The sequence below is a fragment of the Schistocerca serialis genome, chromosome 1 (assembly GCF_023864345.2).
Source record: "Schistocerca serialis cubense isolate TAMUIC-IGC-003099 chromosome 1, iqSchSeri2.2, whole genome shotgun sequence".
NCBI lineage: Eukaryota > Metazoa > Arthropoda > Insecta > Orthoptera > Acrididae > Schistocerca > Schistocerca serialis.
The window spans coordinates 866,137,553-866,161,892 of NC_064638.1; the positions used below are offsets into that span (position 1 = coordinate 866,137,553).

Below are 24,340 nucleotides of genomic sequence, written 5' to 3' on the forward strand. Positions count from 1 at the left end.
TCCCAGTTTTTAAAAAAAGGGGAGAAACATCATCCCCAAAGCTATGGACCTGTCTCCATTGTTCCAATATTCTCAAAGATATTTTAGGCACTATACACACACACACACAAATAAGCAGATTCTTTGAAAAACACATTTTCCTATATGTAGCAATCAGTTTGGCTTTCAGAAGGGGAGAAACACAACAGGGGCCATCGTGGAAATCATTGAGCGAACCTTAACAGCTTTTGAAAACAATAACATGGTATCATTGGTATTATGTGACCTAAGCGAAGCTTTCAACTGCATTCCTGTTGACATACTATTGAGGAAACTAGAGTTTTATGGGGTGAGATGGAGCACTTGGACTGTGATAAGTTCTTATTTAAGTAACCAAAAACAATTTGTTTCAGTCAGAAATGTAAATTCTTCCATGATGGAAATCAGCACAGGTGTACAACTAGGGTCCATCCTTAGACCTTTCTTCTTCATTGTAGCTATCAATGATTTACCTAATAAGATAGCCCACCCTGTCATATGTTATGCTGATGATACAAAACTACTCACATCAGAAAATTTCAGATCTGAATAGTGAACTGAATAGTGTAACAAAAGAAGCATTTGATAAGGCCCTGAACAGGTCTGCAGCCAATAAGCTCCAGTGCATTCCTGATAAAACCCAACAACTTTTAATGGGAATATCAAATGAAGTAGGCAATAAGTCAGAAAACTCTTAGGTATTCACACTGACTCAAAACACTATTGGGATGAACATGTCAATCACTATGTGAAAAAATCGGGTAGCGTACCTTATGTGGAAACTAAGGGAGGTAGTGAGCCTGGAATACTTTGGGCTATTCTAGTCACATATTTCACATGGTCTCATTATATGGAGGCACTCCCCTCACATCAAGAACATCTTCAAAGAAGTCTTGCGCATAATATGTAAAAGAGGTCACAGGGAGCTCTTTTGTCCTCTTTTTTCCAGACTCAGAATACTCACAAATTATAAATATATACATTTATGTGTTTGTACTCTATATTAAAAATAATATTTCATAATTTATTGCCAGAGGGGAAATAAATGAACACAACACTAGAGCTAAGAGTAATTTAGACATACCGTGCCACAGATTAGCAGGAACAGAAAATTCCCACAAAGTAATCCCACTCAAAATGTTCAATAAACTGCCAATTCATGTCCAGTCTATGGATATAATTTTTTTAAAAAAGTTAAATGGTACAGCTGGTTGTCAGATCATCCATTATATGTTGTTGTTGTTGTGGTCTTCAGTCCTGAGACTGGTTTGATGCAGCTCTCCATGCTACTCTATCCTGTGCAAGCTTCTTCATCTCCCAGTACGTACTGCAGCCTACATCCTTCTGAATCTGCTTAGTGTATTCAACTCTTGGTCTCCCTCTACGATTTTTACCCTCCACTCTGCCCTCCAATAGTAAATTGGTGATCCCTTGATGCCTCAGAACATGTCCTACCAACCGATCCCTTCTTCTAGTCAAGTTGTGCCACAAACTCCTCTTCTCCCCAATTCTATTCAATACCTCCTCATTAGTTATGTGATCTATCCATCTAATCTTCAGCATTCTTCTGTAGCACCACATGACACTGAAGAATTCATTGAGATGCCTGAGGAGGATATTAGCATTTAAAAGTTGTTTGCATTTAAACATATTGTTGTGTGCTGTGGGTAGTTGTGTGTAACTGCATAGTGTATACAATACACTATGTACAGGGTATACTATACTATACAATCCTATATTATATTAGATATTAGTATAGTTTATTGCATTAACTTTTAGAAACTATCATGGTGTAATTTGGTACACTGCCATGCTTAAAATGCATACTATAATGTATTGACACTAGTTAATTTTATTATTATGTGTGTACTACTACATCCTGTATGACAAAGCCAGTTTTATTGTAAAATGATCTGTAGTGAATAAAATTCTTGATTCTTGAATCCCCTTCATTCTACCAGCTGTTTCAGCAAATATTTCAAATGCTCAAGTAATTACCAAGAACTGATTCCATGAAAATATTGTTTCTGGTAAGACATACCACTCTTTTTCAGAATTTTCTCAAATGAAATTTCCAGTTTATTATCTCTACAATGCATTTTATGTATTTGCTCCATTCTGAATAGTTGCTACCCCTGGACAATTTATAGGTGAGGCATGAATGAGGTTTCTTACTACTGCTGTATTCCAAAATTATTGTTAACACATATTTCAGTACACATTTTAACTATCATTCAACACACCACACTGCGTTGACATTTTGTTTTGATTCTTCTTAAATTTGTTATATTTGTATTTAGCCAACAATTTTAACTAAAGAAAAGGTAATCTGAGAAATTTCAAAGTCTGCCAGACTTGTCATTTGCATTTACTAACATGTTGTTCTACCCAGGTCTTTTATCACAAGACATACTATACATTTTTTAGATTTTCTTTTTTATTTCACAATATATTTATTTTATTATTATTAATATGAGACGATGAAAATGAAAATTTAATAGTCATGGGTGACTGGAATTCTGTAGCAGGAAAAGGGAGAGAAGGAAATGTAGGAGGTGAATATGAATTGGGGGGGGGGGGGGGAAGGAATGAAAGAGGAAGCCAACTGGTAGAATTTTGCACAGAGCATAAACTTAATCATAGCTAACACCTAGTTCAAAAATCATGAAAGAAGGTTGTATACATAGAAAACCCTGGAGATGCTAGAAGGTATCAGATAGATTATATAATGGTGAGACAGAGATTTAGGAACCAGGTTTTAAATTGTAAAACATTTCCTGGGGCAGATGTGGACTCTGACCACAATCTATTGGTTATGAACTGTAGATTAAAACTGAAGAAACTGCAGAAAGGTGGGAATTTAAGGAGATGGGACCTGGATAAACTGACTAAACCAGAGGTTGTACAGAGTTTCAGGGTGAGCATAAGGGAACAATCAATAGGAATGAGGGAAAGAAATACAGTAGAAGAAGAATGGGTAGCTTTGAGGGATGAAGTAGTGAAGGCAGCAGAGGATCAAGTAGGCAAAAAGACGAGGGCTATTAGAAATCCTTGGGTAACAGAAGAAATATTGAATTTAACTGATGAAAGGAGAAAATATAAAAATGCAATAAATGAAGCAGGCAAAAAGGAATACAAATGTATCAAAAATGAGATTGACAGGAAGTGCAAAATGACTAAGCAGGGATTGCTTGAGGACAAATGTAAGGATGTAGAGGCTTATCTCATGAGGGGTAAGATAGATACTGCCTACAGGAAAATTAAAGAGACCTTTGGAGAAAAGAGAACCACTTGTATGAATATCAAGAGCTCAGATGAAAACCCAGTTCTAAGCAAAGAAGGGAAAGCAGAAAGGTGAAAGGAGTATATAAAGGATCTATACAAGGACAATGTAGTTGAGGACAATATTATGGAAATGAAAGAGGATGTAGATGAAAATGAAATGGGAGATATGATACTGCATCAAGAGTTTGACACAGCACTGAAAGACCTGAGTCGAAACAAGGCCCCAGGAGTAGACAACATTCCATTAGAACCACTGACAGCCTTGGGAGAGCCAGTCCTGACAAAACTCTACCGTCGGGTGAGCAAGATGTATGAGACAGGCGAAATACCCTCAGACTTTGAGAAGAATATAATAATTCCAATCCCAAAGAAAGCAGGTGTTGACAGATGTGAAAATTACCGAACTATCAGTTTAATAAGTCACAGCTGCAAAATAATAATGTGAATTCTTTACAGATGAATGGAAAAAACTGGTAGAAGCTGACCTAGGGGAAGATCAGTTTGGATTCCGTAGAAATGTCGGAACACATCAAGCAATACTGACCCTATGACTAATCTTGGAAAATAGATTAAGGAAAGGCAAACTTATGTTTCTAACATTTATAGACTTAGGGAAAGCTTTTGACAATATTGACTGGAATACTCTCTTTCAAATTCTGAAGGTGGCAGGGGTAAAACACAGGGAGCAAAAGGCTATTTACAGTTTATACAGAAACCAGATGGCAGTTATAAGAGTCAAGGGGCATGAAAGGGAATTAGTGGTTGGGAAAGGAGTGAGACAGAGTTGTAGACTCTCCCCAATGTTATTCAATCTGATATTGAGCAAGCAGTAAAGGAAACAAAAGAAAAATTCGGAGTAGGTATTAAAATCCATGGAGAAGAAATAAGAACTTTGGGGTTCGCCAATGACATTGTAATTCTATCAGAGACAGCAAACGACTTGGAAGAGCAGATGAATGGAATGGACATTGTCTTGAAAGGAGGATATAAGATGAACATCAACAAAAGCAAAACTAGGATAATGGAATGTAGTCTAATTAAGTTTGGTGATGTTGAGGAAATTCGATTAGGAAACGAGACACTTAAAGTAGTAAAGGAGTTTTGCTATTTGGGGAGCAAAATAACTGATGATGGTCAAAGTAGAGAGGATATAAAATGTAGACTGGCAATGGCAAGGAAAGCGTTTCTGAAGAAGAGAAATTTGTTGACATTGAGTATAGATTTAAGTGTCAGGAAGAACTTTCTGAAAGTATTTGTATGGAGTGTAGCCATGTATGGAAGTGAAACATGGACAATAAATAGTTTAGACAAGAAGAGAATAGAAGCTTTCGAAACGTGGTGCTACATAAGAATGTTGAAGATTAGATGGGTAGATCATATCACTAATGTGGAGGTATTAAACAGAATTGGGGAGGAGTTTGTGGCACAACTCGACAAGAAGAAGGGACCGGTTGGTAGGACATGTTCTGAGGCATCAAGGGATTACAAATTTTGCATTGGAGGGCAGCGTGAAGGGTAAAAATCATAGAGGGAGACCAAGAGATGGATACACTAAGCATATTCAGAAGGATGTAGGTTTCAGTAGGTACTGGGAGATGAAGAAGCCTGCACAGGATAGAGTAGCATGGAGAGCTGCATCAAACCAGTCTCAGGACTGAAGACCACAACAACAACAATATGAGAGCATGCTGAAAAGTAGTGCCTTTAATTTTTTTATGTGAAAACTCTCAAAGATTTTAAAATAAAATGTATGTTATTAACATTCTACATATATTTTTCATGTCAGCTTATATATTTCTCAACAAAGTCACCCAAGTGACAAACACATTTCTCCCAATGAGACACCAGTTTGTTAATACTGCTAATGTATACTGTTTGACTTTGTTGACAGAGCCACAACCTCACCTCTGCTTGTACCATTCCATCACCATCAAAGTGAAGTCCTCAAAAATGTTCTTTAACACTTAGCATGAGGCCAACGTAATATTATGTCTTCAGAAGGAAACAGAATTGTGCGGCTGACATAATATTACGTCTTGGCAGTTACAATGTTTCTCTGTGGCGTCACACTTATATTTACAACTCCCGCGAAGTCTGAGTGGTCTGCAGGCTTCATAGTTTCAACCACAGATGCTAGATGGCAGCAGCGAACTCAGTGGAATACTTTGTGTTTATGAAAGACTTTGTTATTGTAGCTTACTTCATAGACATTGCCTGGCATTGGCATCCTCTCAGTTTCAGTCATTTTGAGTGTTTTCATGTTGATTTTCTTTTTGATATGTGCAGTGAACAGGATAAACGTTTGGAGCAAATGGTTTATGAAGTCCTTGACAAGTTTTCAGATGGTGAAATAGGGCTGTCTGATGACGATTCGGATTATATGTCATATGAAAACTTCCCTAATCATGCCAACATTTCAGAAGGGAAGAAAAAAGGACAAAGGAGGTGTGTGGTGTGTAGCGAAAAGTAGAAATTTTCAACAGGAAAGACTGGAGACAAGGACATCTCATATGAGTGCATCGAATGTAATGTTGGGTTGTGTATTTCCCCCTGCTTCGAAGTTTATTACACCGTTGTCCACTATGAATGCTAAATTGTGTACTGAACTCATGCTTATTGTTATTTTTCCTTCTTTCAAGTGTTTTGTAAATATTTTTAGAGGATAATAACATATTTCATTGTATATAACAGTACTGTAATACTTTTTCAATTTTTATTCTGGCAATAAATATCACTGACTTGAAATTTCATTGGTGCCTTCAAATTTTAAATTATTGACCCCAAAATTTGAGTACTTAATGTAAAATTCCAATAAACATAAAAATGTTTTGGAATTCCAATAACAGTGAGCCGTACATCAGTAAGAAATTACAGGACAACACTTATTTTACCCAGTTCGCAGGTGACGACAACTACAAACTACACCAGCACTGTAAGTTTTACAAACAGATGAAATCAGTGGGGCCAAGGAGGGACTGTAAGGAGGACAACTGATGACAGTGAACCCAAGGCGTCAGATTGTTGCAGATGTCACAGTGCTCATGCATGTTCTGGCATTATCAAGCTGAAGGAGAGGGTTCTCCATGTATGGACAAACGTTTTGAATTTGACAGTTAGATTACACACTGCCATGTCACACTTCAATTCAGAGCCCTCTAGCAGCACAGTGCTGCAAATATGTGGAAATGAAGAATTAAGGTATAGAATGTTAGTAATATTTGTTTTATTTAAAAAGATTTAAGAGTTTTCATATAAAAATTAGGAGGCATCACTTTTCAGCACTGCCTCATACATTAAATTGCAATGGAGCTTCCATGCTTCTGTGACAACATACATTTTTGTGAGACAGGTTAAACGTACAAATATGATAACTGAGTATCATTTATTACCTCAGTAGAGTGCACACAGAGTGCCATGGCTCATACCTACAGAGAGGTCACTACTCATAATGAACAAAGCACACAGCTCAGCAGGTGTCAGATAACTTAAGTGGCTGCACCTTTTGGAATAAAGGGATGGACTCATCCAGTGGTGAGAACAAGAATGCAGTTCTGTGTAGGGGCCAAGTTATTTTACTTGAGGTATGGACCCAATTTAAGTCTTTTCTTGAAGAACTGCAGTGTCTGAGGCCTGAAACTGAAGACCTATCTAGGTGAACTATTCCACTCCTTTTCCCATTTACCTGGAAAAGAAAATCTGCCCACAGACTTCTTGCAGTGTACTCCACAGGTTTTATGGAAGAGACTTAACCTCTGTATTCTCTTCCATTCCTCCACATTCAACTTATTTTTAATACCAGTCCATGCACTACAATCTGTGTCACCTCTAAACAAGCTACCTAATATGTGAATTTTTCTTTTGCTTTCCAATGTTTTCCATTTCAGCTCCTTTACAATGGGTTGGACACTTCTGTATTGCTCAAAACTGCACTGGACAACTCTTGCCGCCCTTTTTTGTATGGCTTCCAGACCTTAAATGATTGCTATCAAACGTCACTCCTGCATACTTAAGATTACTGGATACAGGGAGTAACTTAACCCACAATTAATACTAAAAAATTGTTTTTAATTTCATTAATAAAATATGCCTCTGTATTTAAGAAGTTGTTTTCCAATTGCCATATTAGACAACAGAAGATAAAATAAAGTGAGATGGAAACATAAACAATTACTGAAATGCTGGACATGCAATAAAATTTTTCTTCACATACCGAACAGAGATAGTTGTGAATGCATTCCTTTGTATCTTTTTAATGCCTGTGTGGGTGCATAGGAGGCTGGCAACAGAAGCTTTTTTGATCTCCTCAAGTTGTGCTGTAAAATTATTGAAACATTGTGTTAATGATGAGATACTGTGTACAAAATAAAAAACACACGTTAAACATGTTATTAGAAAACAATACTGCAAGTGATAGTCTCATTGTATGTTCCTTCTGCTCATTTTCTACAAAGTGACTGACAGAGTTTCAGTACCGTAAAACAAAGGTATGAAACCAAAAGGGAAAACAATGTGGCTTATGTAGTTTAGAATGAGATAATTATATAGAGCTTTGTTACACTTTTGATGCATTAACTTTTGCAGCACTAACTGGGCTCTGTAACATTCAGAGCTTTCGTTAAATCCTTTTGCAGTTTCTGTCTGTAGTCAATATATTTCCCATTCACTTATTTTCTCCCAGAGATGCTAGTTCAACAGAAAATGCAGAAGAGTCTCTGCGAAGCGTGTGTAAGCAGGATGGATGTATTTGCAGACTGAAGTTTTGTGTAAGGAAGAGGGAAGTGGTAGATCATTACTCATGAAACACAAATATCAGTATTTGAATCAAGTCTTATGCTGCTTTAATCTAGCAAGAATACTCATTTTTTAGCACACACTGTTCATTTCGACCATAATATAAAGTATTCTCATAGGGGATAGCTTCATCACATGTCCTTAAAATAATAAAAATGTCAGATCTCTTCTTGTTTTGGTACAAATCACCACCAAAAGTAGTTGTTGAAGTTCAAGAAGAAGTTAAAATATTTAAATACTAATCTTTTGTAGTGTTCCTCATGTGTATGGTCTACACTACCTTTCCCAACATCCCTTCAGACTCCTAACCCAGTACCTCATTTCTCATACACCTAACTAACTTTATCCTAAGCCACAACTACTTCCCATTTGAAGAGAAGTAATATAAACAAATCTGTGCCAGAGCCATGGACACTTGCATGGTCCCCTTCTACACCATCTAGAGGAGACCTTCCTAGCCTTCCAAAACACCAAACCCCTAGTCTGGTTCAGATTCATTGGTGATATCTTCATGATCCGGTCTCGGGGCCAAGACATCCTATCTTCGTTCCTTCACAACCTCAACACATTCTCTCCCATACGCTTCATGTGGTCCTCCCCAACCCAGTGTGCTACGTTCCTAGATGTTGATCTCCTCCTCTCTAATGGCTCAATCTGCATCTCTGTCCACATTAAACCCACCAACCACCAACAGTACCTGCATTTTGACAACTGTCACCCCTTTCACATAAAAAAATTCCTCAAATATAGGCTGACTATCCAGGGATGGCATATCTGCAGTGACAAAAGCTCCCCTTCTCAGTATGCTGAGGATCTCACAAAGGACTTTACAGACAGGCACTATCCCCCAGACCTAGTCTGCAAACAGATCTCCCATGCCATTTCCTCTCACAACCCCATCCTCCTACCAAACCAATAACCAGTCCACAAAGGAGTGTCCTTTTCATCAACCAGTACCACCCCGAACTCGAAACAACTGAACACATCCTTCAACAAGGCATTGTTTACCTATCAACATGTCCTGAAATGAGGGACATCCTACCCAAGATACTTCCCACCCCTTATAAAGTGGTGTTCCATTGCCCACCCAACCACCACAACATCCTAGTCCATCCCTATGCCAATCCCAATCCCAACCCCTTTCCCAGCCTACCCACCCTGCACTTCCTATTCCAGACCTGTCAATAGTCTGCATCAACCCATCAGAGGCCAGGCCACCTGTGAATGCAGCCATGTCATTTACAGCTCTGCTGCAATCATTGGGCAGCTTTTTATATTGGTATGAATAACAACCAGCTGTCCACCAGGATGAACGGTCACCATCAAATTGTGGACAAGACCTAAGTAGTCTACCCCATGGCATAGCATACAGCTGAATGTAACACACTTGATTTCAATGGCTGCTTCACCACACAAGGCCTATGGATCCTTCCCTTCACCACCAGCTTTTCTGAATGGTGCAGATGGAAGTTATCCTTACAACACATTCTCTGCTCCCATAATTATCCCAGCCTCAACCTATGGCAACGTACTGTCCCCACACCCTCCACCCAACAGTTTCCATGACCTCTGTCCTATCATCTCCTCCCCATTCTCATCTCCCATCCCATTTATTTGCAGCCATCTGCCAATGCATCTGCCTATATTTCCCCACTCCTCCCCTTTTTTGCTCCTTTTATCCACACCTCCCTGCCCCACAACCTCCTGGCACTGTGCCTGTTGGCAGTCTAGTCTCTGCACACTCCACCAGACAGTGTTTATCTCTCACCCCACCTGTACACTACTATACCTTCCCCGTCCCCACCCCCTACCGACTGCTGCTTGCCTCCCACATGATGTTGCATGCGAGACTGAGATGCTGGAGTTGGCAGTCATGTGTGCATGAGATGTGCTTCCTTGTGTGTATGTAAATGGTGTGTGTGTGTGTGTATGTGTGTGTGTGTGTGTGTGTGTGTGTGTGTGTGTCTTTCAGTGATGAAGGCTGTGGCCGAAAGCTATATGTAAGTGTCTTTTAATTGTGCCTGTCTGCAACTTGACATGTCTTCTTTATGATAAGTAGCAATCTGTCTTTTCCTGCATTGTTGATAATCATTTGCAATAGTATTTTTCAAAAATAATAAGCATGTGTGAACAATAACATACTAGGTAAATTATTTTATTTATTATTGAATTTTCTGCTGTAGTCACTGTCGTAAACATATCCAGTGTGGAGCTGATCATACCATTTCTGTTGTGGATACTGCAAGTAATTTCTCTTTCTGTTTTTAGTATTATTAGTACTTTTTACTTTCATTGAGGATGATTTCCATGTTTTAATTCATAACTAGGTACCTGCAAAACTGAGCACTTATTGTTATCAATGGGAAACATGAACTGGTGTGCGGATATGTGGCAGTAGAGGTCTGTGAAGAGGGCTCTTCAATGTGTTTGCTAAACAAGCATATAAAACCACTAAAATTGAATCCATAGTTATTCAAAACAAGCCTACAGAATTCCATTGAACTGGTATTTATTTAGTCCAATAGAATGTAGTTCCCACTAACTCTGCACATTGTTACATCTGTGTTTCATAACTTTAGTACTGTTGGATACAAAAAAAGTTCAGATATCAGATTCTATTAATACTGCAGTCATGACATTGATATACTTAATTTGATTAAAAATAAAATTACCAAACTTACAATTTAAACAGCTACATAAATGTGAGTGTCATATGATGGGCAAAGTTTTGATAGAGTGCAAAGTTTTGATAGAGATACAGTCGTCCAGTATTGAAATTTGTTTCTTAATCAGAACTATGTCACACAATTATTACATTGCATAAAGCTATCCTGCTTACACCATTATTATGGTTGCACTGCTTACACCATTATTAGGGTTGGATAGCTATACTAAATAACAAAAGATTAGAAACAGTATTTCTTGTATTTTATAAAGTTCAGTTCACGACTAAGAAAACAACACTTACCTGGACTGAATGGCTGTTCTTGATCTCTGTTGAGGTAGAAAAATCTGTCTGACCTCTGTGTTAAAAGGAACTGTTTGGTTACAAGGCACACAAATGTGGGCCCCATAATCACACCAGGCATTCCTTCTTCCATTGTTCCTCCAACTAGTGGATCTATATCATTTACATGTTTATAAGCACTCCTCAATTTCTTAATTGACTGTAAAAAAAATGTTACTTAGCTGTCGTAAAAATTATACAATTGAACTGGATCTTCAGTAAAGACATAAATTATGAAAATAATTGACACACACCTTTATTAGAACCTCTAGAGAAATTTTTTCTGTCAATATGAAACCAGTAAGAAGTGTTACATACAATATCAAAATTTATGCAGAATTTAACCTTAAAAGTAACTTGAGCACAGTAAAGCATTTATCATATACAAGGATATTAGAAATCAAGTTACACATGTCATCTCACATTAAGATCATTGTGCAACAAGTGTGTCACATTGTCAGAGGACAGTAGGTGTTCCAGGTTCCTTGAAGACACGGTTCTGCTGCAGTATAGATAATACTCCAAAGGTGAAGTACACATATTCATGGTTAAATTCTGGTGTATATGGACCAAATGCAAAGTTGCATTCAGACCTAGTGAAATAGTGCCAACGATTTGACCAAGTTCACATAGTTATGGGTGATGATCATCGAGAAGTCCAGATATTGTACCATATGATTTCCTCCTTTTTGCAAACTGAAATAACATCTGAGGGAAAGAGATTTTCCAATAAAGAATGTGTTCACACAACAGTTCTCAAATGGCTCTGTGGCCAAAAAGTGGATTTCTCTTGTCGAGAAATCAAATGATTGGTAAATAGCTCTGACCACTGTTTGCAGAGACTTAGTGACTATATTGAAAAACAGTGTCATGTATCTGTATTATTTTGAAGTGTTGTGTAGCGTCCAATAATAGTTATTGGCCCTGTGATAATAATTTGAATCTAACTTTTTGAAGTTCCCCCATAATATTATTACATATGTAAACAATGAAGTTAGAAAAAAACTTCTATCCAACACTATTAACAAAATAAATAAGAAATTATCTCTAAAGTAAGACTCAGGTCATCAAACTAAAGATCAATAGCCATGATGATCTGTGTTCTCGTCTCTGTGAGATCTGTAAAGCTACTGATGAATTCAAAAGTCTGCACAGGATCCACACTCTATGAGTACTATATGAAAGAGGTAGGAGACTGGGTCTGAGTCTTGGTCTGGTATAATGTTTTAACACATCCCTCATAGTCATGATGACTTGCTGCATGACTAATAGGATTTCATCTCAGTGGCAGCTAGTAGATCATAATAGTTTGATTTAAAGGGGTTGACATTGACCATGTGATGTCACAATCCCAGATGGTAGCTACATATTGAGTGCCTGTTTCAAAATATTATGCTGTGATTGGCTGTTTTGTCTGCCATAGTGATACCATGTATTCTACCATCTTGAATTGTGACATCATTCTGTCAAGGTCAGTGGTTCATGCATGACGTCATGATGATGTCATAGTAAAGGGGACATAGTTTGTGATGTCATGGATAAGGTACTGACATGCACTGTCATGTCATGAATCTGAGTAAGTGTTTCGCTTGCTAGCATCAACAAGTTTCAGCTTGCTGACTAGTTGCTTTTGTTTGTTGGAACAAGCCGCAACCTGCTGTAACAAGTGTCACTTGCTTACTTAGAGATACAAAGGTTAAGCTGTTACAATTTTGTGTAACAATGGTGATGAATAGGGAACTTGTTATATTTTTTACTATTTGTTACAATTTTATGGAAAAGTGGTGATGTATAGGAGCCATTTGTTTGATGCTTGGGATACTATTTGAGAACCAGTAGCTGACATCCACTGTTACATACATTGTCAACTTCTGATGGTAGAATACAGTTTTAGGAACCAGTAGCTGACTCCCACTGGTGATGTATAGGGTAACTTGCTACAATTTTGCTTTAACATATAGATGTATGTGACAATTTCTTACAATTTTGCTGTAACAGGGGCAGTTAGTTACAATTTTGCTGAAAGATACCAATGTATGGGGTAATTTGTTACTTTGTTTGCTTTATCATATTGATTTATGGAGAAATTTGTTACAATTTTGCTATCAGATATTGATGTATGGGCAATTTACTACAATTGTGCAATAACTGAGACAATTTGTTACAATTTCGTGTAACAGTTGCTGTATATGGGGAAATGTGTTACAGTTTTGATGTAATATAGCAATATACAGGGCAATTTGTTACAATTTTGCTGTAACATGATGATGTATAGGGTAATTTGTTACGATTTTGTTTGATGCTTATCTTTAACTGAATATAAAACAAGGGAGACTTTGGCTGACACCCACTCCCAAGTAATGGTACAAACATACACTGTCAGTTTCTGTTATTATAATACTGTTTGAGATACTATAGCTGACACCCGCTGGCAACTTATGGCACATACACTGCCAGTTTCTTGTGTCACAGCACTATTTGAGATCCAGTAACTAATACCATTTGTCATGTTGTGGTGTATGTACTACACCATGCATATGGGGTAATGATAGCCACCATAATCAGGGTAATGATAGTTACCGCAACAACCAACCATCATTATCTCACTCACAAGGAACCTCTTGAGTACGGGGTCACAAAATGCCAATGATGTTTATAACAGCTTCAATCAGACCTCAAAAAGTGCGCTTTAACCTGTAGGCTACATCAGTACTGCAGAAACACAAGTCATGTGTGTTTTGTACTCAAAATATTAAGTATCTTGACAAGCAAATTTATATTTGCTTATTATGATACACAAACTGCATGTTTTGTATTCCAAGTCTTTAAAAATTTTGGTAAATAATTTTATATTGGTGGAAAGATAGTATTTTTGAGATATCAGAAGTGCCTCTCTATGTGCAACTTCATCCATCATTTTCTTTGCCGTATTGTGTATACATTTTGTATTTCGTGTGTTATTAAGTTCCATTTGTTTATTACAAAAATATACAATTAAGTGATGCAATGTATTATAGGTCTGATCAACAGAGATCATCTTTAGTATGATTTGTGGTGTTAAACTGTAGCAAAATGTAGCGACAGTGGATAAACATGCTACCACAGGTGTGTCCACCCTCAAAAGTAATAAAAATACAACTATATTATTCAGTCTCTAACATTATTGGTAAATATTATGTTCTTGGTGCATTATTTTGATACCCCCTAAGCTGATGCTTGGTCAGCTTGTTTTTGTGCATAGCCTCATTTAGGTTTAGGATGAAGTTTCAACTGCCTGCTCAGTATGTTACTTTAGTCACTTGTATTTGTACTCTTTTATAATGATAATAAAGATAATTTAGACATGGAAATAGTATTGTGACACTTAATTTGAGAGTCCACTGCCATATTTTAGGTGTATCGTGTAAGTCATACAATAAATGCACTCTTCCAGCAGCCGACACATTATTTCAGCTAAACATGAGTTTTATAAAACAATTTAGATATATAGCAGCATAGACTTACACATTGTGTGTTTCCTTACACATTTTTGATAATAAATCCATCATTTTTGAACTACCAGCATCATAGTTTCATTTAGGCCAAGGAGGAACTGTGAACAGCTTGATCAACATGTTATTTTAAGGTGACATGAATGTTTTGTGTGTGTGTGTGTGTGTGTGTGTGTGTGTGTGTGTGTGTGTGTGTGTGTGTGTGAGTGAGTGAGTGAGTGTGTGCCCTTACATAGTTTTGATAAATAATGCTGATAATTTGAATGTAAAAATATTTAATTTGGGGACTCTGATACACCTTACATCAGTTGTGATACAATGACTGAGTTAAGCTCATTGACAAGCACTGTTTAACCAACAGTTAGACCACGAGTGCCTAGTTATACTAGTATTGTCGATACCAATACATACTTTTGATAAATAATGGAATGCTTTTGAATGTAGTACCAATTCAAATGAAGCTTATGGTAGTGTTTTCCGTAAATAATACAGCCATTTTGTACATGGAAATATTGGAATATTGTCAATATTTTCACAGATTTTTGATAAATAATTCACATTATTCACATACTTTTGAACATGGTGCCAAATTCAGACCATTTAGATACTTTCCGACCAGGCATCATCATGGATAGAAATGTCAGAAGGGTTGAAAGCATAAGTGAGCTAGTTCCAAAATCTCGGATTTATATTTAAATAAAAAGATCCCAATATTTTTGAATTTCCCACCACCACCATACTGGATATTGCCAAATTTCCCAACATAACTATTTTGGATATTTCTGAATTTGCAGCCACTGCTTTCAATATTTTTAATTTCCTGCCACTGTCATCTTAGATTTCAGGAACTGCAGCTCCACTGTCATACTGGATTTCGGCTATTGCAGTGATGACTAGCAGTACCCACTGAACTGTGAACTGGAGGCCATACTATTGATATACCTCCCTAAATAGTTGAATATACCTCATTGGTATTGCTTCCAAGTGTGTGAGTGGTAATACTTTGCCCTGAGGTCAGTAATCATTATTCAAGATTTATCATCCTTGGGAGTGAGTGATGAATGTATGTATGAAGACAAATATTACATAGTAAAGTTTCCAGCCATTAAGGCCTTTGTCAGCAGTAGACACACATACACACACGCACACACACACTCACGCAAACGCATCTTGCACACACGTCTGCAGTCTCAGAGAGCTGAAGCCACACTGAGACTGCAGAAGTGTATGCAAGTTGCGTTTGCATGAGTGTGCATGCGTGTGTGTGTGTGTGTGTGCGTGTGTGTGTGTGTGTGTGTGTGTGTGTGTGTGTGTGTGTGTGTGTGTGTGTCCACTGCTGACAAAGGCCTTAATGGCCAAAAGCTATAATTGTGTGAATCTTTTTGTTGTGCCTATCGTGACTCAGCATCTCCGCTATATGGTGAGTAGCAACTTTCCTTCTCTGGTATTGCTACATTTCATCCTGGATTTACCATTGTTTGACATTATAAAGTTTGTTATTTTTCTGTTTATGATATTTCATCACAGAGCCTGGCTGACTAGATGAAGAAGGCACACACTGTGAATGCAACAACAAAACAGAGTGTACAAAATAGGTACAACATGGATCAACAGAGGGCAGCACACTAGCCAGAGATGCACGAAGAGAAAGATCAGTGCTAAGAGGGCATATAAATAATAAAAAGAGAAAGAAAATGATGATATGTACGAGTGTGTGTTTTATGTCTGAGAGCAAGAGACTTTTGTGAGCAATGAAAAATATTATATTTTTTGAAAGACATAGGAACTTTAGTAATAAACTGTGAAGAGTATCAAATCTGTAGAAACAAGGACCTTCGCCTGCCATAAAAAGTGTAATTTCAAAAATAAAATCTATTTTACGTCTAATATTTATTCAGGAGAGTATATATATTCTTGTTCAAGGCACTAGTTTAACAAATATAAATATTAATGAGCAGACATGGACAACACATACAGGTGGACTGCAGATGAATGAACAAGGTACAAATGATTGTGGCTTTATCAACTCTAAATAATCAGTTCCAGGGCTGATGTCTACAGAATACATAACTGTGAGAATCAGACTGCATACCAGCAACACCAGGTGGTTGAGCACTGATAGAGCTGTCAAAGTTGGTAGGTTCACTAATGAATGAATGGGTGAATGCAGGTTTAGAACTGGGTCAAAATCCTCCACAATTTTTTTAAATGAAGTTGTTTCGCTTTAAGCTGTTAGAATATCATTTATTGTTATTGTAATTTCCTCACATGGTCATTGTCAAGCATTGTAGGATATTGTAACCCATTCAGTTACACAAAACTGTGACACACTGAGACATAGTCCTCATTGGTGTAAAAGCAAATGCATGTGGTGGTGTAAATTAATCCACTCTTCCACACATCATGCAAGCACATGTTAGACAGCTGGTGAAATAACAGTAGGTACGCTAAACACTTACTTCAAAATCTAATGTAGCAAGTGTGGTATGTGGATCACAATCTAACATACCTGCTACATGAGATTTTGATTTAAGTGTTTACCATATCTACTGTTATTTTGCCAGCTTTATAATGTGTGATCGCATGGTGTATGGAACAATGGATAATTTTACTTGACCACATACATTTGCTTTTACACTGCTGAGAACTATGTTCCAGCATGCGATAGCTCTATGTTATTGAGTGGATTACAATATTCCACAATGCTTGACAATGGCCATGTGTCAAAATAGCAACTGCAATAAATAATATTTTAATAACCTAATGACTACATTAAAAAGTAATGTTTTAATTATTTATCACATGAGTGACATGATACCTGTAGCAGACAATTCATGTTCTCTGCTCACCACTGCCATACATGATGAAAACTCCTGTTCTCCCATCTACAGAAGCCACAGAAGTCATAGTATGGTAGAGGTAGCAGTGGGTGGTATATGTAAGTTGCCTGCTATGTCAAGAATTGCCAAGGCAGCTGTTAATCTGTCACGGAGAAGTCATTGTGAGATTTAAATGCCCATCGGTGATACATATGTAAGAAAACAGACTGTGACACACCTGCACTTCACTAGAAGAGGAAAAGAGAGAGTAGCCTTTCTGAAATGTTGCACTCACACTGGAATCTTATGCAGGGTGGAACACTTGAAGATTCTGTTACACTGATACCTGATACACCACAGAAACCTTTGTAGTCACACTATTAACCATGCTCAGTTTAGCTTAGATTTCTTCCAGCTTTTGTTGGCACCTCTGATCATGTGACATTGTCCAATGTCCTATGGAAAAATCACATTGTCTACATGAAAGACAGTCATGATGAACAGGTGAACATGAATAGGTGATATAAACATCTGAGGATGGATTCAAACCCAATTCAGTCAGGAGCACTACTGACATGTATTAACTCTCCTAAAAAATAGGACAAAAATGTTAGAAAGGCCATAGTATTATCACCATATTTTTTTGGTGCTCTAGCAGTGATGGCACAGTGTTTGTTCTACACTCAAACATACTAAAGTTCATCTATAAAACTAAGCAGAATACATGATGCAGTCAAAAAGACTATCCACTCCCAGTCAGCTGCAGTCTATTTAGATTCTGTCAATCAACTCCAAGTCTTTTGTGTCTATGAACTAATGTTAGCATAGTTGCCTACATCACCCATCTGCTTTGAAATTCCATGTGCAGGTGAGTTGTTATGGTACTCAGAAAACTGGTTGCACCCTGAGGAGAGATGAATCATGATGACGTGACAGAAAAGAGGGTGCAGAAACGGTTGGGTGGAGGGCATGGGGGCAATAGATTACTGAAGATTGAGGTCAGTATGATTTTGGGAGCAGAGAATGTGTTGTAAGGATAACTCCCACCTGTGCAGTTCAGAAAAGATGGTAGCAAAGTGGAAGATCTAGTTAGCCTGGGTCATAAAGCAGCCAATGAAACAATGTGTGTTATGTACAGTTGTGTGTTGTGCCACAGGGTGGTGGTCTGCTTTGCTCTTGGCCACAGTTTGGTGGTGGCCATTTTTCCTCATGGACATTTTCACACGTGTCATCCCTTCCACACCAAAAAATCCCTCTCATACAACATGGACACCAGGGGACAATATATTTGCAGTCATGGGAGCTCCCTAGTGCAATATATTGAAGGACTCACAAAAGTTTTCTCAGACAGATGCTATCCCCCAGGTCCACTCTGCATACAGATTTCCTGTGCCTTATCCCCACACCCCACCAATCCTTCCGACCACCACCCAAGAACCAGCATCACCCTGGACTGGAACAAATGAACCACATCCTTCATCAGGTCTTTGATTATCTATCATCATGCCCTAAAGTTAGGAACACCCTGCTCAAGATCCTTCCCACTCCTCCTAAAGAGTGTTCTGTCACATTCCAACGTCCACAACATCCCAGTCCATAACTGTGCCATTTACAATCCCAATACCTTGCCACAGGGATCATATCCCTATGGAAGACCCAGGTGCAAGGCCTACCTAATCCACTTACCCAGCACTTCCTATTCCAGTACTGTCACTGGCTTATTCTACACCATCAGAGTCTGGGGCCACCTGTGAAAGCAGCTGTGTTATATACCAACTCTGCTGCAATTATTGTTCAGCTTTTTATTTTAGTATGACTAGCAAACAGCTGTCCAGGATGAATGGACACTGCCAGACTCTGGCCAAGAACAAAGTGGGCCACACTGTGGCAAAACATGCAGCTGTACAAAACATACTTGATTTCTATGGCTGCTTCACAACTTGAGCCATTTGGATCCTCCCTCCACCACTAGATTTTCTGAACTGTGCATGAGGGAGTTATTCTTACAGCACATTCTCCACTCCCAAAATCATCCCGTCATCAACCTACTGTAATCTACTGTCTCTACATCCTCCAACCAACTGTTGCTGCCCATTCTGTACTGTCACTTCCTCACAGTTCGCCTCCCTCACAATCACTGTGTGCTGCTCTCTTCCAATGCACCCACCAATCGATTCTTTCCCCTTGGTTACTCCTCTCTTTTCTGCTCACCATTTTTCCCCTCTTCTCAGCCTTCACCACAACCTCCTGACATCGCATCTGTCAGATCTGTCCTGCCTTTTCTAGTCCCTACATGCTCTGCCAGGCAATGCCAGTTCCTCTTCTCACACCTGTGCCCTACTATATCTGCTCCTTCCCCAACCCCTCCATATTGTTGCTCCCATTCAACACATTTCTGTTGCAGTTTGGTCAGAGTGGCTAGAGGTAGCAGTCATGTGTGTGTGAGATGTGCTTGCTTGTGGAATGTGTGTCTTCCTCCTTTCAAAAGAAGTCTCATGTCAAAAGTAACAGTCTTTTCATCATACCCTCAATGTGTCATCTTTACGGTGAGTAGCAATCTATCCTTTTCATAATATAGTTGCAAAATGTTAAATGTATTTCTCCCATTAGATGTTGTTCTGTCACTGAAGTCCATTTGAAAGACTCTTGCAAATGCCACATAAAAATTTATAGTTCCTTAACAAACACTAATTTGGTGTCATAATTCAGTATGTATCAAACTTTTAAAATACTTGTGCAACTGTACTTTTTGCATTGCCTGCTATAATGTAATTTTTTGAGTGATGTTAAATGAAAGTAAATCTCTGTACACAGTTCACAAAAGTCAATTTTATACACTGACTTGCTTTTGTTTAAGATTACTCATAATTTTGGGATCTGTTTTTATTTTCTTAGTGTCAATACAGTGTTGAGTAATCCCAGTAACTCTTCAACTAAGCAATAGCTTTTGGTCTCATAGAACTATGTCATTAACTCTTATGAAGCTAGAAATATAGATGTATTGGTATGTTATGATTTAATAATAAGTTAACAATGTAAAACCTAACAAGTATTATTTCTCATGTCATAGTTTCTGTTTCCATGTTGAACCTAAACTGTGAAAACCATTAATTTCTATCTACTTTTGAAGTTACATACAGATATATTGCCATACACTAATGTTTTTTTGATTGTACCACAATGAGTTTGTTAAGTTCATATTTATTACTGGCACTTGTTTTTAGGTCTGCAGTTAACTTATATTTAATTTTATTAACTAATAGTAGTAGTTGAATGTTTCTAAGCAGGATGTAGTAAAATGTACATGAAATAAAAAAAAAAAATGTAATTTATGTTTCACTTACTGTATGAGACATAGTGTCAGAGAGGTCATCAAAATCATGTGCTTTTGGAAGTCCGCACAATTTACGAAGCTCATTGTAGGAAGGCACACCATGATCTCTGGCTCTCTGTATATCGATAGCAGGAAGACTTAATCCAAATGTAGTTCTATTTGCCCTGAACAGTTCATGAGCTATCTGTAATGAGCAATTAGCACACATTTCATTATTTTGGAAGTCGACAGGGAATGGTAAAAACTGTGATGGAATTTAACATGTTTACATCATATATGAGTTCTCATTAATAACCAACATAAAATACAAAGTCAATGATTAAAATGAAGTAAAATGTATATTAAAATATATAGTAGAAAAGAGAAAACTTGAAACAATATTGAAAAATTCATACTAGAAGAATATTCATGGTAAGTTATGAGCACATATTTAATACAGAAGTATTACAGTACACATTTTGGTGGCTACATAAATGATGCCGAAATGACTTAAAGCAATCGGTGAGCAAATATTATTTTATTTACAATAATACATCAAAATCCAATAAGCACCAGAGCAAATGCTTCCCACTTCATTAATTCTTAGCCACTTCCAAAATTCTGTCAAAAAACTGATTAGAATTTCTTTGCTTTTCAAAATTTTAATTTCTTTCTTGAAAAATGTTTTTAGGACTGTTTGTTTGTTTATTTGACCTAACCCTCTTTTCATTTTCTATCAAAAACTGAACATATCAAACATGTACAATATGTAGTTTCTCAATCTTTTAATCTTATATAAATTCATGAATTTTATTCAAATATGTATAAACTATGATGAAAGAATAATAATAATAATATCAAACAAGCTGCTACTCACCACAAGCGCAGATGCTGAGTCGCAGATAGGCACAACAATAAAGACTGTCATAATATAAGCTTTCGGCGAATGAGGCCTTTGTCAAAAATATACCACACACACACACACACACACACACACACACACACACACACACACATGACTGCAGCCTCTGGCAGGTCAGACCACACTGCGAGCAACAGCAGCAGTGCATGGTGGGAGTGGCAACTTGGGGGGGGGGGGAGGGGTTAAGGAGGAGGCTGGGGAGGGGGAGGGGGAGGTGGAGGGGGAGGGTAGCAGGGTAGGGGTGGGGGTTGGTGAAGTATTGCTAGGGAGCACATAAGGACAAGGTGGAGAGAGGGTAGGGCAGCTAGTTGCAGTCAGGAGGTTAAACGGGGGCCGAGGAGAGGTGTGGTGGGGGTGTGGCGGTGGGGGGGTGGGGGGGGGGGGAGGTGTAGCAGAAGAGCAGTGAAGTAAAAAGGACTGGGTGCAGTGGTGGACTGGGAACAGGGAAGAGGCTGGATGGGTGACAAAAATAACTAATGAAGGATGAGGCCAGGAGGGTTATGGGAATGTAGGATATATTACAAGAAGAGGTCCCACCTGTGCAACTCAGAAAAGCTAGTTTTGGTGGGAAGGATCCATTTGGCAAAGGCTGTGAAGCAGTCACTGAAAGGAAGGACGTCATGCTGGGCAGCATGCTCAGCAGCAGGGTGGTCAACTTGTTTCTTGATCACAGTTTGTTGGTGGCTATTCATGCGAACAGACAGCTTGTTGGTTGGCATGACTACATATAATACAGCAAAGTGGTTGCAGTGTAGCCTGTAAATTACATGACTGATTTCACAGATAGCCCTGCCTTTGATGGGATAGGTGATGTTTGTAACCAGACTGGAGCAGTTGGTGGTGTGGTGGTGGTAGGATGTACGGGACAGGTCTTGCATCTGGGTCTAAGTGGACATCAGGATACTAGCATGGGAGGGGTGGGAAGGACAGTGGGCAGGTTATTGTCATGCCCACATAGAATGTACCACTTTGGTTGCAGCTTAGCTAATAGATCACATGACTGGTTTCACAGGTAGCCCTGTACTTGATGGGATAGCTGATGTTTGTAACCGGACTGGAGTAGGCGGTGGTGGGAGGCTGTATGGGACACATATTGCATCTAGGCCTATTACACGGATATGAACCATGAGGTAAGTAGTTGGGAACAGGGATGAACACATATAGGCTCAAAGAACGGCAGAATAGCAATGTGGGAAGGGTGGAAAGGATAGTGGTCCTGCCTGCATTAATTTACAGCTCAGATTAGATGGGCATTAATTTTATTACAGTGTTATTGGCTGAGGAAGGAAAAAGATATCAGCATACCATAATTAAATGATTGAAGAGCGTCTCAGAATGAAGGAGTAATACATCTTGTATGAGTGACTAAAATTACGCTCTATCCATCTGAGCCACCGAGTACATGCTTCCCGTGAGACCCACATTCCCAACTGTCCACAATCTACATACATAATGTCCCTAATAGATATTTGCCCATCCACTCATTACTCACGCACACTAAGGTGACGATTCCCGTAAGAGTTTGGGCAACTTGTGCGCATTCGCAAAGACGAAGGTCAATGGCTAGGTAGCCTTTTAACTATGTATATGAAGACAGTAACTGTTATCAAAAGAACAAAAACCATTGCTGACCGTGCAGCTTCTCTAGAATAAATGATAATTATCTGAAACCCTCAGCTGCCGACAGGTGTTGTTGATATACCTCGATGTGGACAGCTGAAAATGTGTGTCCCAGTGGCTCAGATGGATAGAGCATCTGCCATGTAAGCAGGAGATCCCGGGTTCAAGTCCTGGTTGGGGCACACATTTTCAGCTGCCCACATTGAGGTATATCAAGAACACCTGTCGGCAGCTGAGGGTTTCAGTTCATTATCATAAAATTAATGGAATATGTGTATTTAACAATCTTTCAAGTGTAATTGTGACTATCTCTTTTCTGTTACTTTCTGAACACTCTTTCAGCATTCCATTAGTCCACAGACAAATACCAATCCCCTTGCACTAATGTCCAAGTCATTTCATACTTTTACAATAATCATATTATTTTGCCTGAGCCTCTATTTCAGTACCTGCAGTTTTTCTGAAAACATGCTCTCACCGTAGCCAAGCATTAGCCCCACATACTTTTCCTCCAGTCCTGCTTCATCCTCATATTACTTTAAAGGACTTATGTTAAAAAAACTCCATATGTGGCTGCAACTCATCCTTCCACCAATCCCTTCCAAAAAATCTTAGTCTTCCCTCATTCTCACTATAGGTGTATTTCTCTCATCCTGAGGTCTGAGTGATCTCATGTCCTTCTCATCCCAGAGGAAGGAAATATTTGTTCTGAAAGCTAGGTAGTGGTTCACTTTGAAATGTGTCTGTCAGCAGTATTACACATTTTGTCTTTTGAAAATAAGTACTGACCAGCTATTGTGCCTCATAATTTATGTTATCATACACTTAGTTTTGGAGCTGTGTTCTACGTCTGTCATGATATAGCAAATATGTCACCATATTTCAGTTGGCTGTCTTCAGGTTCATTGACATTATGGTTTATTTATTTATTTACTGAACTTAGAAATAACTGAAAGTTATGAGCACATATATAGTAACTTTCAGTGGGACAGGTCAGCTGAGTCATCACGGAATTATGATAAACACAGTCTTACTAATTCTTGTGGACCACAATGCTACAGCCTTTATAGTTAA

The 24,340-nt window shown here is 38.3% G+C and overlaps 1 protein-coding gene across 1 annotated transcript in view; it reads right to left on the reverse strand.

Moving 5' to 3' along the window:
• The window catches only part of LOC126458405 (peroxidase-like), a 139,143-nt gene that overhangs the window by 9,664 nt on the left and 105,139 nt on the right, over positions 1-24,340 (reverse strand). The window contains exons 10-12 of the mRNA XM_050095423.1: positions 20,756-20,929; positions 11,063-11,261; positions 7,514-7,616 (exon numbers count right to left, since the gene is read on the reverse strand). Coding sequence (XP_049951380.1) covers positions 7,514-7,616; positions 11,063-11,261; positions 20,756-20,929 — 476 coding nt within the window. The remainder of the gene's footprint in view (positions 1-7,513; positions 7,617-11,062; positions 11,262-20,755; positions 20,930-24,340) is intronic.